The sequence below is a fragment of the Saccostrea echinata genome, unplaced genomic scaffold (genome assembly GCF_033153115.1).
Source record: "Saccostrea echinata isolate AGI-Se365-2 ecotype Australia unplaced genomic scaffold, CSIRO_AGI_Sech_v1 ptg000024l, whole genome shotgun sequence".
NCBI classification, from domain to species: domain Eukaryota; kingdom Metazoa; phylum Mollusca; class Bivalvia; order Ostreida; family Ostreidae; genus Saccostrea; species Saccostrea echinata.
The window spans coordinates 3,836,123-3,853,395 of NW_026889773.1; the positions used below are offsets into that span (position 1 = coordinate 3,836,123).

The 17,273-nt window shown below is 33.8% G+C and overlaps 1 protein-coding gene across 2 annotated transcripts; it reads left to right on the forward strand.

Moving 5' to 3' along the window:
- Positions 1-5,153: 5,153 nt before the first annotated feature.
- On the forward strand, positions 5,154-11,277 carry LOC133191831 (uncharacterized). 2 transcript variants are annotated; one of them, XM_061327560.1, is made up of 6 exons: positions 5,154-5,287; positions 6,417-6,689; positions 6,996-7,077; positions 7,811-7,948; positions 9,374-9,660; positions 10,964-11,277. In XM_061327560.1, exons 1-6 carry the CDS (start codon positions 5,240-5,242, stop codon positions 11,195-11,197), a joined length of 1,062 nt encoding a protein of 353 aa, XP_061183544.1. In that variant the 5' UTR covers positions 5,154-5,239; the 3' UTR covers positions 11,198-11,277. The 2 variants fall into 2 exon arrangements, with proteins under 2 accessions (XP_061183544.1, XP_061183543.1); XM_061327559.1 differs by having other exon boundaries at positions 5,205-5,427.
- The last annotated feature ends 5,996 nt before the right edge of the window (positions 11,278-17,273 follow it).

Here is a 17,273-nt window from a genome sequence, read left to right on the forward strand (position 1 = left end):
ACTAATTTGTTTACATATAAATTCCTCATCTATAGATTTAAATTGAAAAGATTGATCACAAAGTTGGGGTAAGTTGTCCCTAATTGCCTTAACACTTGGGTGATTATCATCAATGCTTATATTTGAATTTCCTATGTTTTTGGCCACATTAACAAAGAAATCATTAAAAATTTCTGTTATTTGGATTGGTCAGTTTCTAAAACATCATTTTCTAACAATACTGTATCTTTCTGCGCACAGCTGCCTTTATTTGTTAAGAAAGGCTTAATAGTAGGCCAGAAGTCTTTTGATTTCGGACCTCCTGTACATCTTTCAAGAAAGTAATTATTTACTGATTTATTTTTTAATTTTGTAACATAGTTTCTTTGAACTCTATAAGCTTCCCAGTTCTTACTAGACCTACGAGCTTGGTATTTGTTGTGTAGCATTTTTTTCTTAAAGACAGCTTTGCGTAATTCTTTATTCATGTATGGAACCTGGTTGGGTTTTATTTTTCTCATTTTCATTGGCGCATGTTTGTCTATAATGGTTACAAACTTGTTGGTAAAATCAGAAAAAGCTAAGTTGATATCATTGTGGTCCTCATAGTAGAAGTCCACCTGCGGCAGATCTGATATAAAAGATTCCTCATCAAAATTTTTAAAAGTACGACAACTCTTCCATTTGCACTCCAGCTGTTTGATGTTACATTTAAACTGAACACCTATAAAATTATGTACATCACTGAGCCCACAACTGAAGTTGCATATCTTGTTAAATTTAGTATCATCCTTGGTCAAGCAAATATCAAGCAGACTTGGTTTAGCTATTCTGGTGAAACAAGTTGGACCTTTAACTAGATTGGTAAAATTAAAAATATCACAGATGTCTACTAAAGGGGCACTTTTATCCTTATCTAGCATATCAAAATTCATATCTCCAATAAACATGATATTATCGTATTTTGTGATAACTTTATCCACTGTTTTACAAAAATCGTCATAGAAAGTAGCATTTTGAACATTTGGTGGTTTATATACACCAGATAAAAACCATTTTTGACTATCAACTATTATTTCCAAGCCTATTGATTCTATTATCTCAAACTCAAGTTGCTTTTTCCTATCACCAGCAATATCTGATCGTAAATAAGCTATAATTCCACCCCCATATACATTTCTGTCAGCTCGCCATAAAGTGAAGTTATTAATACTAAACATGGAATCTGGAAAAGAATCATCTATTTTAGTCTCTGAGATAAAAAGAATGTCAACGAGATTTCTATTCAGGAGGTCTTGTATACTTTCAAATTTTGATCTTAAACTGTTTATATTTAAATAGCCACACATTAAGTTTAACGGTAGTTGCTTGCGAGTGTCTCTTAATTCACTGAAGATGTCGTACTCACTGAGTAGCTCAGTATAAATAGAATCATGGTTCGAGTTTCCTCTGCCGATGTTATGGCTTTCGTTGGCTTGGGGATAAGTGGACCTGTCGCTCTCTAAAGGTTCATAGAAGAAGGATTCGGAAAGAGATGAAAAGTCATGATACAGCCTCGGGTCATAAACAACCTTTGTACCAAGTACAAGCTTCCAATGATTCTCCAGTTCAAAGTGATAGCCTGGGCAAGAATTTTATACCTTTTTACTGCCAGTGACCTTGAACTCGCAGGAATGACCTTGGAACAAGGTCATGACATACCTGTGGTCGTAAACAAACTCTCTACCATGTATGAACTCCATTACAAAGTAAACAATCTCTCTACCAAGTATGATCTCCATTACAAAGTTATAGCCTGGACAAAAATTTTTATACTTGTTCTGCCAGACCTTGAATTGGCAGAAAGACTTTAGGTCAATGTCACACACCCTCAAGTCAAAAACAATTTTTGTACCAAGTATGATCTTCCAATGATTCTCCATTGCTAAGTCATAACCCAGACAAGAATTTATGCTTAACTCTTTCTCTCAGTGGTAGCCGTCACGGTAGCTCAGTCGGTAGAGCGCTCACTCCGTTATCGGAAGGTCGTGTGTTAGAATTACGGCCGCGACTGACCTAAGTCGATAAAAAAATAGGTAACACTGTTCCTTCGTCAAGCTCTCGGCACTTTAAAGTGAAAGTTGTGAGTCCTTCGGATGAGCTAGACCTTAAAAAACCAAGGCCCCGTGTCACTGTAGGCGTTGGCACGATAAAGAACCCTCACTGCTCAATGGCCCTACGTACCGAATAGAGGTCTGGATTTGAAGCCCTTCACAGGTATATGGTAACGTCTCTATATGAGTGAAAGATTCTGGAATGGAACGTGAAACACACAATCAATCAATCATTTGTCAGTAGCCTGGAACTTTCCGGAATGAGCTTGATTCAAGGTCATGTCACGCTCTCTTGTTATGAACAGTCTTTGTATCAAGTATGAGCTTCCACATTTTCACAACGTCAGGGGCCCTGAGTCAACACGTTGCCGTTTGACCTCGGGGTTGAATCAGGACCCCTGACGTTGGGAGGATGGAGCTTCCAATGATTCTTTAATAATTTAGTTTTCTTTCGACTTAAGTCCTGATGGACACAACATTACTGATGATGTAAAAAAAAAAAAAAAGAAGCTGAGAATGCTGATCTAAAAGCGATTAAGCATTTGAAATATTCTAAATTCAGGGAACCCCAAACTTTCAAATGGCGGCAAAATTTAATTCCTATCATGAATTCCGTCATAATGCCAGAAGATGGTGAAAATATGAAGGAGAAGTCCCCCTCCCCACAATTTCTCGGAATAGATACACAGAGATAGTAAAAAATCGTATAGCACAACGATAAAAGGGAAAATACGTACCAAACTATCTTTCCGTTTTCAGAATCTGGAAGTTAAACTATATGTCCATTATGTAATGATTCCAGCTGACAAAGCATGTGTCAAAATAGTCTTTGTTTAAATGATTCTAGACAACGGATCTGAATTGAACTTGAGTAACTATGCCTATAATGGGTTCCAGTAAAATATAATTAAATATTCTTTCCTTTCTATATTCCTCACAGAAATATTAACTGCTGTGAAGGAGAAACTTAAGATGATGCTATAATTATATAAAATGTTCAGGAAGTGGTGTGAATCAACTGTAAATTCTCAAAAACTAGCTCTCCTAACAAAAAACGAGCGACTTTTCAACACTATATACAACCATACCTCATTATAAATTTAAGATCAGGATTTTTACACCATAAACAACTTTTTTTGAACAGAAATAATTTAATTGTGATTGTAACGCGCCATTTGATTGGATAAAAAAAATTACTTTATATCGTATAAATCCACTCGGCACACCTCGGCCGATTCGTACCTCATCAAAGAAGGTGACGGAATCAGCCGAGGTTTGCCGAATGCGTATAAATCGGGTTGCCTACGTCACAATAACTTGCGTCAGAAACGTATCAGTTGTACAATTTGAAGTCATTCTTTAAGAGCAATTATCTTTTTTTTTCTTAAACTAAATGAATGGAAATTAGATTATAAGGAATGAAATTAATAGCTAATCAATTTATACGGTATAAAGTGGGTTGGAACAGTTTACGTTTTTTTTATAAACCGTTTCGGGGTTTATAAAGCGTAAACTGCCCCAACCCACTTTATACCGTATAAAATGGGTAGCCATTAAATTCATTCTTTAAATGAAATTCGAAAATTTTCATATTTAGCGATGAGTTTTATATATATATGAGGTCCTTTTATGAGGTCGATCCATAGAGATATCGATTTCACAGAAAAGCATATCGACTGAGCATGAAGTGCGAAGTCGGTATGCATTTCTTTGAAATCGATATACCAATGGACTGACTGAATCAAAAGGCTGCATTTGTTATATTATTTTCTTTGGAAAAAAAGATACAAAAAAGTAGGAATTCGTAAGTTTTAAAGACTTTTCACCACTATATAAACACATCATTGGATTATCCCGAAGTTTTTTTTTAGTACATGTAACTCAAGTCAATATCGTAAAATATAATTTTGCACGTGATAGCAAGCAAACTAATCATATTTATTGAATTACATATATATATATATATATATATATATATATATATATATATATATATATATATATATATATATATATATATATATATATATATCACAAAGAAATTCACTTTTACAAGGATACCCACTTCCACCCCAACCCGGGGTTGAACTCTCGACCTACGGAATAAAACTAATGTCCAAATAACTGTATCTCACTTCCATTCTCAATGACCGTGTAGTGTTGGACAGCGCCGCGAGAATTCCATCGGCATCGAAAGCAAGTTTTTTTGACTTGCCAAGATGACCGAGCGGTCTAGCACGCCGTTTCTCTACTGCTTGGAGACAGATTCCGAAGGTCAAGAATTCAACACGTACCCCGGGTTGGGGGTGGAAATGGGTATCCTTATAAAAGTGAATTTCTTTGTGCTTTCTATATATCAGCGCTTTTTCGACGTCACAGTAAGAATGTTGATTTTGTATTTATGTGTAACTAAGCAATATATTGTCAAACCCCTGAAGATTGAAAATGAATTAAACCGGTAGAGTTTATTTCGGTGTTGAGATATATATATATATATATATATATATATATATATATATATATATATATATATATATATATATATATATATATATATATATATATATATAATGCAGCAAGTATACTTTATTTATCATGTATTACTGTTCATTTTGTACCTGTGTCATATTACCTGATGTGCCATATGGGATAAGGAAAATAAGGAATTGAAAGGGTACCTGTGCAATTTTGAATTTTATTTTTAAATCACTTGCTATTCCTAAATCCAAACACTACTATAATAAGTGAAACAGGTAAATTGATATATCAAGGAAATCATTTATTTTCCTTTTACGTATTTATAATGGGTTGGATATCAACAACAATAGGGAAAATCCCTCAAAAACGAACGTGACCTTTGCCCGGAACGTCAATTTATCTCCGACACGCTCCAGTGGATAATACAATTACCTCAATTCTGTTTACCTGGTGAATTCTTCCTGAACAATACCTTACGCCGGTCCTCGCTCATCGGCTGTTCAATGCTGAAGAAAATCAACAGGTGAAATAAAATAAAATGCGAGGAATTGTTGTACGTTATTATTGGTGCGTTAGGATAGCATGTGGTAAACGGAGATCTTTGGGAGCATGCAGCTAACCAGATGGTGTAGGTGACAGCCTTAGTGTGTCCCCCATTCCCGGATAGCTTTGTTGTCTAAAAACCTAAAATGAACCTCCATGCTTTTTGTTCGTTCAAATCTCTGCCAGTTGCTGAGGTGAATAAATGCTTGTAAATCATCAATAATTCAGTAGTAATAAAATGAGGATCAAGGATTTCAGGAAAAATGGTTGTTTCCGAAATTACAATTTATCCAGATTTACACTGGGCTCATCAAGTATTTATGAACCTTTAAAGGTAAGGTAAAATATTATTTAATTAGTAATTATTTATGAATCTACAAAAATAAATACTTTCTGAGCAGTAATTATTTATTAACCTATTAAAGTAAGTTAGATAATCTCTTACAGTTCATTGCCCTGTAAACCTTAATGCTGTTTTATCGTTAGTTTACTGTATCAACGAAAGAAGCAACACTGGAATAGACTTTGAAATTTGATCATTAAATATATGAATGATACAGCATCAAAGAAATTTAGTTTTTCTTTAATACAATTTCCGCCCAAAAGATGAAAAAGAGCAATGAAATATGAAGATAACGAACAGAATTCAATCTCGAAAGTCCAATGAAACGATACAAATTTGGAGCAGAGCAAACACGGACCTCAAAATTTAGAGGTGGGATCAGGTGCCATGGAGAAGTGAGCATCCCCTGCCGACCGGTCATATCAGCCGTGTGCTCCTTGTCATGATCGAAAAAAAACCCCGGAAAAATCCGTAGACAGTTCAGTGTATAAGTAAGGGCCTAACAATTAGTATGAAAAACGTCAGTCAGCATTTGACTTAATGATAGGTTGTATGTGCTGACAAGTCATTTTATCGACCTCAAAACTTGCAAAGTTAACCCAAATTCATAAAACTGTTTATATTAAGTGAAGTACTCAGGGTTCAAAGTCATAAGGAAAGGCAATTTCGATTTAAATGCAATTAGATTTTTAGTATTCCATTAACAGGTCGTGTGAAAACTTTAAAATCTTCCAAACATTTAAAAGACTGCATGTTTTATAATAGGACTAATGGAAACTCATGCTCTTTATAACATTGCCATGATAAAAGCAATTGACCATCAGAACGAATTCATGTCCAGTCATCATATCACTAAATTAAAAAAATCTCAATATTAACGAGGTTTCAATATTAAAAAGTCTTCTAATCTGGTCAGATAAAAGTTTTCAATTTTAAAAAGAAATATCAGTAATTTTCTAATACCAGTATCTTTATTCCAGCATATTGAGACTACTGGGTGCAATGGGGACCCTGTCTTTTATGTACATCAGGGTCATCTTCCGACTCACATGAGGAGCCTTCGTCTGGCCCGCAACACTGGCCTACAGACAGACAGATGCACCTCCTCCCCCACACGTCGTATTCTAATGACGGCAGCCCTCACTGCCCTCTTCTTTGTTTCTTTATTGTGCTTCTTTCTATCAATACATATATGGAGGACCAAAGAGGGGGATACTACAGAGATAACGACGCTACGTCCAGAATTAAATAAGGTAATGCCACTCTTTGTAACAGAGAGAGAGAGAGAGAGAGAGAGAGAGAGAGAGAGAGAGATTGTAAGGAAGGAGAGATGTATTGTAAGGGAAAAACTGTTAAGGAAAGTAAAACCAGAAATTCTATCGATTAAATTGTTAATGCATGAATTGGATGATGGTGTTGTTCGAAAACTTTGCAGAAAATTACCAATATTATTAAATCATTGATATTTCTATATTTCATACTAGTATATGCATATGAATTTTTGCCAAAAGCAATAATATTATGCTTTTTTTTTCTTTTCTTTTTTTTTTTTTGGCTAGACCACATCAGCTATAAAGATGAATTCAGAAAGAAAAATAAGTAATATTATCTTCAAGAACAGCATCACAAAACGTAAAACAGGTAAGCATTCTCGTTGGTATGTTTTCTTGCTTAATATCATTTTTAGAATACCACATTTGTTTCTTTATACGTTGAAAATTGTAATATATATCTGATACTGGCATGAATTAAACAGAATATGCCTATATTGCAAATATCTTTGTTTTTAGTCCCCTACCGGTGAAACCGGGGGGGACTATAGGTTTCCTCTGAGTCTGTCCGTCCGTCTGTCTGTCTGTCTGTCTGTCCGTCTGTCTGTCTGTCCCTCTGTCTGTCTGTCAGTCTGTCCCACTTGGTTTTCCGCACTTTTCTTCTAAACGCTTGCAGATATTGAGCTGATTTTTGGTATGTGAGTGTATCTTGATGAGTTACAGATCAAGTTTGCATTTCGTTCCGCTTCATTGATTTTTGACGGAATTACGACCTTCTCAATTTTTCAGGGTTTTCCGCACTTTTTTTCTAAACACTTGCAGATATTGAGCTGATTTTTGGTATGTGACTTTACCTTGATGTGTTATAGATCAAGTTTGCATTTCATTCCGCTTCATTGATTTTTGACGGAATTATGGCATTTTCAATTTTTAACGGGAACCAGATTACACTTGCCGGTAGGGGACTAGTATTGCTAATGCAATACTCTCAGAATGCTTGTTATTTTTATTATGTAAGGTAGAGTCATTAACTTGCTTTAATGTACACCATTTTGGTCAGTGGTTTAGAAAGAAAGACTTATAATAGACGTTTTTCCTTCCAGCTTCCCTGAAATACAACACCAGAAAATCTTGTGTAAACAACGCGTGCAGGATGTATTCAGCTTTCCAATTTAAGGCTTCTTGTTCCCATGGTTACTGCCAGTGTAGTGGTGACGGCTACCAAAAGCAAAATTGTCTGCGTAAGTCTTAGAATAATTTGTGATCATACAGAACAGAATCTACATGTCTTCATATTGTTTTGTTTGAACGTCTGTAATGATTATTTTCTATACAATGTTCCCTTGTCAACATGTCTTAATATTTGCTTATCATTGCTAATTTGAACATTGAAAAATTATCGTCATTGATTTTTATAGGTTAAGGTAACTGATTATGTAAGTTATGGTAATTGGTTTTGAAGGTAATGGTTCTTGATTATATAGGGTAAAGATTATTGATTATATAGGTTAAGGTCATTGATTATGTAGGTTAAGGTCATTGATTATATAGGCAAAGGTCATTGATTAAGTAGGATAAGATCATTTCTCGCCTCATTGTAAATAATACACCTATACATTTAAGGAATGTTTTCAAGTTTTGTTTGAGTTATTGGTGTGTAAATCACACAGACTTGTCACGTAGGCATATTTCATGAAGCGCGCTAGCATTAGCAAATGAAAACATTCCTTATATTTACATGTTTAAAAGCACCAAAAAATATACTCAATATTTGAATTTCTTGCTGTTTTATATCGTTATATTTTTATTAACGCCTCTGTTGCCCCATTGGGACGTCACTTTTGAGCGAGTTTCTCCGATAACAAGAATATCAACAGTCTCGTTGAAAGTCATCATTTCGTAAGTTCTGTGGTCAATGCAATGATCTTGTCAGCAAATACAATCTATCATTAAGTCTTTTTCCATACTAATTGTCAGACCATTATTTACACACTGAATTGTCTACCAATTTTCTGTTATTTCCCGATCAGGGAATGCTCACTCCTCCATGGCACCTAATCCCACCTCTGATGATTTGGAGGTCCGTGTTTGCTCTGCTCCCGATTTGTATTGTTTTAATGGACTCCGTGCTTGAATACTGTTCGTTATCTCCTTATTTCATTCCGTGTACATTTCTACGCTTGAGTATACACGAAAATGGCATTCGAATGAATATCATAGTTGAATATTTACCTTTCCAAATATTTTTCCTTATATATTTCTTTGCAAATTAGAAAAAGTTCATGTTCTCATGGATGCGTAAGAATATTTCCATTGTAATGTGATTGAAGTCAAAAAATAGCGCAAACTTTTTTTTCAAAAATGATCGTTGAATGACAAAAATATGTGGCAAGTCACCAGAAAAATAATGTAAATATAAGAGAATGAATTTAATTTTTGAGAATTCATGAGGTACATGAACTACAACGCTTCATGCCTGCATATTTATCATGAAGCGCTTACTCTCTTAATGAAATATGCAGGCGTGAAATGTCGTACAGTTCATGTCCTCATGAATTCTCAAAAATTAAATTCATCTCTTAATGAAGTAGAAAAACACAGCAAATGAAATATTTGCAATTGTTTAGTAAGTGTCACTCTTTGAGATTAGTAGTTCTTTTTTACAGCCAAATATGGTGACTGCTATATACAGGAGGGAAAGAGAAGATTTGTTGATGCACTTATCCAAGGGAAAAAGTCCACCATGTATTCTTGTCAATCACCATTAAGTATTAACACTGAAGAAAAGATACACGTGATTAGTACCTTTAGTAACAGTCAGAGTGACGAGACTATCGTGGAAATATTCGGAAATTCCACGAACTTGATCCCAGTTACAATTGTGCTATCCAATTATCAGAAAGTAAAGTGGAGAGTGATTCTGGAAGGAGTGGTCGTCAAGAAATTTTATCTGGTACGTCAATATATTCACACCACATTACCCAATATTAAATGTAATTAAACAGTGAAATTCAATGATAACATATAACTGAATGATGACATATACCCATTTATCAAACATGTGCTTTTAATTGAGTGATGTTTATACATGTACAATAGACATTGACAAGTTATAGCTTATCAGATCAAACATTAGTCCTGCTACACAGATCATTTACTTCCATGACATAATATTTACATAATAGCTGATGTTTGGTAATATGCTAATTCGTGGTAATATTAGGCTCTCTGTGTCCTGTGATAATAGTTACCGTGTGAATGTGCACTGGAAAAAGAATGAGTTATGAAGTGAAGTTAAGAAAAGTATGACAATTCTTTGAAAACGCTAGGGATATAAAGAATGTCTAGATAATCTGAGCTGATAAAGTTAATGTGACAGTTCGTCTGTTGTCTGTTTCAGTATTCGTCCGTCCGTTAACTTTTCACATTCTCGATTTCTTCTCAAGAACAACGAACCCAGTTTTAGCAAATCTTGTTACATCCTTTAGTTTACTGGAATTTAAGTGTGTTCAGATTAATACCAATACAAGTCATCCTTTAGTTTACTAGAATTTAAGTGTGTTCAGATTAATACCAATACAAGTCATCCTCTAGTTTACTAGAATTTAAGTGTGTTCAGATTAATACCAATACAAGTCATCCTTTAGTTTACTAGAATTTAAGTGTGTTCAGATTAATACCAATACAAGTCATCCTTTAGTTTACTAGAATTTAAGTGTGTTCAGATTAATACCAAGCAAAGGAAGAAAGTCAATGAAAAGTATTTTAAAAATAGATTTAAATGAAAGTATTCTTCTCAAAAATCAAATAATTATAAGAGACACAGCTATTAAGAGAAAATTAAAGCAAATATAGCATAGGTTTATATGTGCAGAAGCAAATATAGCGTAGGTTTAACATGTTTAAGTGTGCTGAATCTAATATAGCATAGGTTTAAGTGCTGAAGCAAGTATAGCATAGGCTTATATGTGCTGAAGCAAATAATATAACGTAAGTTTATGTGTGGGGGGCATAAATAAGAGAAAATTGGCAAGGATTATGGTCTAAAAACAATCTGGACTAACGCCTTGTATCGGAATATTAAAAAGTTGCCAATATCGTAGAGGAATAGATCAGAAAAAGATATCTATATTTCATTATATTGCCAGATGGCAACACAGTGTATTATACTGTGCATCGATTCGTCTAAAAAAATGGATAAATCTCAGTTCATTCTACAGTCATGTAATGAATGAGTAATTCCTATCTTTTTCTAGATTTCTCATCATAACCTTAAAAGGTCTTCAGTAGAGATCCAAGACAGTCAGGGTGATGCCATAGCGCCACCTGCGGTGGAGAAGCTGTTTTCACAGGTGGGATATGGTGAGGACAGGTTCGGTGGACACACAGTTGACTTGTTAAAGACTATAAATCAGCTGATAGGACCTGTCTCCACATTTCACGGTGTCGCTACGGCGGACAGGTGGAGGCTCCAGTTAAACAAACTATAGCTTTATTTATAATAAACATGATGTTATTCCAACAGCCAGGGAGAAATGATTGGATTTTGGATGGAATCCTGTTGTTTATATGTACAATCAAAACTGTTTTAAGTAATAAATAAACAAAATACGATTGTAATAAGCATTGTTCCATTTCTTTTTTCTCTAATGAATAGACTTTGTTGAAGGTTTAAATAAGCACATTCCATTGAAACACTGTTAAATCATCTTTCACATTTGGAAGCCTTGTTCATCCTTTCATGCAGACTGAAGTCAATTTAAGTCAATTTAAGTCTACAATTATCTGCACTATTCTTGTCAATATTCATCTATCACGATCACTGAGGAGAGAAAAACGTAAACATTAAATTTGTTAAGGAATGACATTTAAACTATATCCAGGGCTAGTTATAATTGTATTACCATATGATATCAATGATTCGAGAAGAATTATTTTTAAAAAAAAAAATTGAATGTCGATTTTTTCAGGTAGTTCGATTTTTTTCCGAACTGAATTTGTTAAGAATGTCGCCTATTATTTACGCCAACATTAACCATATTTTTAAATTATACGTGATTTTTAGAAAAGATCCAGAGAAAATCAGGATCAGTTGTCATTAAATGGTATTTTTACCTCACATTTGTAAATGTTATATTTTATATCATTTCATGATAAGTGACATTGGCGAGTCAATAATAATTAACCTATTTGGTTATGCATTATCTTGCTATTGGAAAAATCGATTTGGATTTCATATCATTAACATATCAATTATGTTGCTCTTGGTAGTATTAAGTTATTTTCTTTCCCTGAAAGATAACATCTTGTATTAGACAATAATTGTGTTTTAAAGAAAGTGTGATTAAAAAAACGCATTTTTTTTCAAATAAAATAGGCCTGCTAGTTATGATATATTCAATGTTTACTAGCAATGGCAATACAATAAAACTTGTATCTATGAATTTTTATTGCTAATTCTTCTTTTTTAAAATAATAAAGTAAAAAAATGTCGTTTTAAAAAAAATTGAAATCACATAATTTTTCAAAAATCAGTAACATCAAAACGTATGTCTTTAATTTTTACATATTATTCAACCGTACCTCACGCTAAATAAAAAACTAGACTTTTTAATGTCATAGGTAATTGTTTCTTTGAAAAATGGAAACTCGGAAAGAGAGAGCTAGGTTCACTTTATGCAAAAATTGGCCCTGTAGATATACCAATTTATTGACTAACACTTTATATTCCATTTTAAACATCAAGATAAAGTAGAGACTTAGTGCTTTCATTTCCTATTAAAAATTTTCTTCTTAAAGCCAAGGTCTTGGAAAACAGGCTTCATGGAATTGCAATATTCTTGAATTTTAAGGAAAACAAGTATATTTAAGTACTTCACGGAAGAGAAATAATATGAGCCCACCCTCTGATCTAAAAAATAAAACATGTTTTGTAATTCTCAGAAATAGTTCTATCATTTAATAGTTGCATATTTTAGATCAGAGGTTGCGCTCTATATTAAATATCGAAAAATAGCTTTAGAAATTGGCTGTTTTTGTAGAATTTTTCGGGATATGAGGAAAATGACGCATTTCATGACGTCATAATGCATTGACTAGCCAGAAAATTACGTCATTTTTGATTGACACGCAGTCACCAAAAGTCTAAATGATATTTAATGCATTGTTAACTAAAACCAAGCAGTTTCAGTTTTTCTGAAATTCACAGGGCCAAAAAAGGCCCTAAGTGAACCTTGTTCTTTATATCTTGTAATTGGTCATCGACAAAATAACTGTTAAAATTACTCTGATTTTCACAAAAGTACTCTGAAGCTGATATTGAAAGGATGCTGGAGTTCCTCATTGAGAACAACTGTGTAGTCTTTAGAAACTTTTGTGCTCCTTCATTATATTCTGTTCTTATATTCCCATGAAGCAGAATTTATTCAAAAACTTCTACATTAGAAGAAAAAATAAACTTGCTGTAGCCTTCAACTCGACATTCAGATATATCGACGACATTTTAACGATGAAAAAGGCGAAAATAAATAACAGTGATCACTTAAAAAAAATACAAACAATACAAATCTGTAAACAGGGCATGAAACACAGATCACGGGAAATCTAGAAGACGGATCAGGTGCTTAGGAAGAGGGAGCATCTGTCCACTGGTCACATCCGACGTGAGTCCTGTCAATTAACAATAGATACTCCCATTCATATTTCGACTCGATATATCCCAGTGAACTCGAAATAAAAGACATCACAGAGTCTGTTTTATATTTTGATGTTTTACTGTCTTAAGACGATAAGGACTAACTAATAACAATTAACAACAAAACCGTATGACAAACGAGATGACTTCAGCTTTTCCGTCGTCAGCTTCCCTATTTATGAAGTTTATAATCCCAATATCACCTGCACATGGTGTATATGTCTCCAAACTTATTCTATTCTGAAAAGCTTGCTCTGAGTACGATCAATTCTCAAACCGAGACAGGCTACTGACAAATAAGTTGATGTTACAGGAATTTCAACACCCTTGTTTGAAGTCAACATTTTGTAGTCGTTATAATGACCTTGTTAGCCACTACAACCTATCATTGGGTCGTATTTTGACTGACATGTCTCATACCGATTGTTAGGCCTTTTTATACTTAATTTGACTATGGATTACTCCGTCAAACCGATCAGTACATAGGGTTCATGGAGGGTGTGACCGGTTGACAGAGGATGCTTACTCCTTCTAAGCACCAGCTTAGAAGGAGTTCGAGTTCGATAACTGTTCATTATCTGCACGTATTTCAAACAAAAAATTTTCTGGTGTATAATTTTTGCCAATTGCATAAAACCTTCTTGGGTAAGATGGATTTAGCTGAATACTACGAGTTCACTTGCACCCCTTATAAACAGACCTATTTTTGTATTCACATGAAGCAGAATTTATTCGAAAACTTCTACATGAAAAGAAGAAAACACTTGCCGTGGCCTTCAACTCGACATTTAGATACATCGACGACGTATTTAATAGTTACTTCCATTCATATATCGACTCGATATATCCAAGTGAGTTTGAACTTAAAGAACCTACAGAGTCTGACACATCTGTTTCGTATTTGGATATATTACTAGAAAAGACTTTAATGGTAACCTCACAACAAAGCTTTATAATAAACGTGATGACTTGAATTTTTCAATCGTCAACTTTCCTTACTTATGTAGCAATATACGCTTATCATCTGCATATTGGTTTTTTGTCTCCCAGTTGATTTGATACTCAAGATTATGCTCTACGTATGAACAATTTCTAAAACGAGGCAAGCTATGGGCAAACAAATTGATGAAACAAGAATATCAACAGTCTCGTTTGAAGTTATTATTTTGCAAGTTTTATGGTATATACAATAACTTTGTCAGCAAATACAACCTATCATTAGGTCAAATGCTGACTGAAGTTTTTCATACTAATTGTTAGGCCATTTTACACACTGAATTGTCTACCGATTTTTCCATTTTCCCAATCATGACAAGGAGCACATGGCGGGTGTGAACGGTTGGCAGGGAATGCTCTCTCCTCCATGGCACATGATCCCACCTCTGATGTTAGGAGGTTCGTGTTTGCTCTGCTCCCGATTTGTACTGTCTAAATGGACTTTGAGCTTAAATACTGTTCGTTAATGGCTTAGCAACGAACAGCATCATTATGGCTTAACAAATGATATGAAACATGTAATACACCATTTTATAATTTGTTTGAAATGCCTATAAATTCTTTCCAATTTCTTTTATGTAGATAAACATTGCATACATAAGAAAATTACTTTGCGTTGCTGAACATATCTTTTTTTTTTTTTTTTTTTTTTTTTTCTTTCTTTTTTTTTTTAAATAGAAACATATGTTACAGAAATTCAATTCGGTAAAGGATCAGTGCACTTAAGCTATGAGAGTTGGATCCCGGTGCTTCGCCAATAATAAATTTCCGAAATTTATAAACTTTTTGAATCAGAATTATTAAACAATATCTTAAGAGCAGGGTTTGATATATTATATCACATAAAAATATTAAATATATCCGAGCGACACTGGTTTTTGCGACAGGGGTCTAGCAGTTTTGTCACATTTCTATTGTTATTCATATGCATACCAGTTTTCAACGACATTGTTTACATCGAGCCGCAACTTTTCCATTCTTCTCATTTGCACAGAATGTGTATTTTTATTTAAACTTATACATATCCAAAGGGCAATGTTGGACAATTTGCGGCTCATATGTAATTTTTTAAAAAATTCTCCAAACTACGGTTGGGTTACCTACTAAATTAACAGGTCACCGAGTGTCAACCTATTTTGACCTGTTTGATATTATAATCACTTTACTCACGTGACATTCCACTGTTCGATATGCTTTCATTGTGTCTATCAATGGACTTCAGGGCTGTACACACGGATATGTATTTAAGTACAAAATCTGACTATGTATAGACTTTTAATACGGTGAATCCTAAGATTTTTCGAATCTTATAAAACTGTATTAAGAATAGGGCAATGCTCTATTTCTTAATACAAGTCTTAACTTACCTTTCATTTTTAAACCAATTAAAAGTACTCACATTGTGGTCATCCTATTTTTATCATAACAAAAAAGCACGTGGTAAATAATGGTCGACTTTAGCAGTAAAAATATCGAAAAACTCGTTGTTTTATGGGAAGAAGATCAAAAGGAGTAACTACATGTGATTGTAAAAGTTGCTCAAATGCAGCGTTATCTATTCTAAAGAAGTTTTTATAACTACTGGGGTCTTCTCTTTGCACCTCATCTAGCGATGCATTGTGTGCACCAAGTACGGTACATATACGAGTGTTCCGCCGCTGTTTCCATTACGATGTTGTTGTTTTTTTCAGTTTTAATGCAATGCATAATACAATAACAGGTACAGCTAACAGAACCTCGTTTTCCACGAGAGAGAGAGAGAGAGAGAGAGAGAAATATTGCGAGGGAAACACGTAGAAATCCCTTTAGTCTATTAACAATCTAATAAAACGTATAAACGTGTGTACAGGAAAGTATTATAATACAAATATAATACTTGTATTATACAGTATCTACAAATCTCACCGTTTGTACAGGCCTGAACAACTTCAAAATAATGAAGAATTTTGCGAAAATTTTATTAGGGTCTTAAAGTTTACCTTGTCTTCTTTCACTAAATTGTGTTTTTCGTTTGGTATTTTGAAGGAAATTCTGGTATTGCCAGTGCAAATCAAGTGCACGATTAGCATGTAGCTGTGTTAGCTCATGTCGCCTCTGTATTATGGTCTGCAGGCATCTACAGACACATTCCTAAACACTAGTATCATACCTGACAATATTTGGATTGCCGAAATGAAAGAGATATTGAAGACATAAGCGAGTGATTATCGATATAGTAACGTTGTAGAATTTTCGTTGACCATGTTTTTTAATCTGAAATATACTTGTTCCGTCAATAAAATGTTAATTTAAATTACAGATAGTTTGTATTTCTTGGAGTTTGCATGTTAACCTAGCGACTCAAATTTTAAGCTATAATTTTTTATTTCATTTCCGAATGTTATTTATCTATACATGCATATAATAAAATATGTATCACCGTGAGTACTACATACATGTATAATTTGTTTCACTGCACGTTTGTATTACTCTACGTATTACATGTACAGTGAATTACGATTAAATGTAGTGTGACATCGAAGTCATGTACATGTGAATCTTTCTTAAAACATATATTCATTCTTTGAATTGAAAAGCATTCAGCATATAAAACGAAAAATGATAAAGCTAAAGAAAAAAGAGAGGGCATTTTTTATCATATACGAAAACTAAAGATTGATCTAATTCGGTGGTATGCATCAAACATATGGATACGAATCGTGAAAATGATCAATATGTATGGCCATGAATCATTTATTATTTGTGTGAATCATGAAACTACACAATCTTTCTCTCCTCCATTTAAATTCATACTGTAGAATCAATTTGGAAATAATGTGCAAATGTTTACATTCCACTTCCATGCGATTTAAATATCTCCGCCCATTTGCGGGTAC

Coding starts and splice junctions, on each gene's coding strand:
- LOC133191831 (XM_061327559.1), top strand. CDS start 5,332: ATGAGGATCAAGGATTTCAGGAAAAATGGTTGTTTCCGAAATTACAAT. Junction 5,428..6,416: donor GTATTTATGAACCTTTAAAG/GTAAGGTAAAAT, acceptor TCTTTATTCCAG/CATATTGAGACTACTGGGTG. Junction 7,078..7,810: donor CATCACAAAACGTAAAACAG/GTAAGCATTCTC, acceptor TTTTCCTTCCAG/CTTCCCTGAAATACAACACC.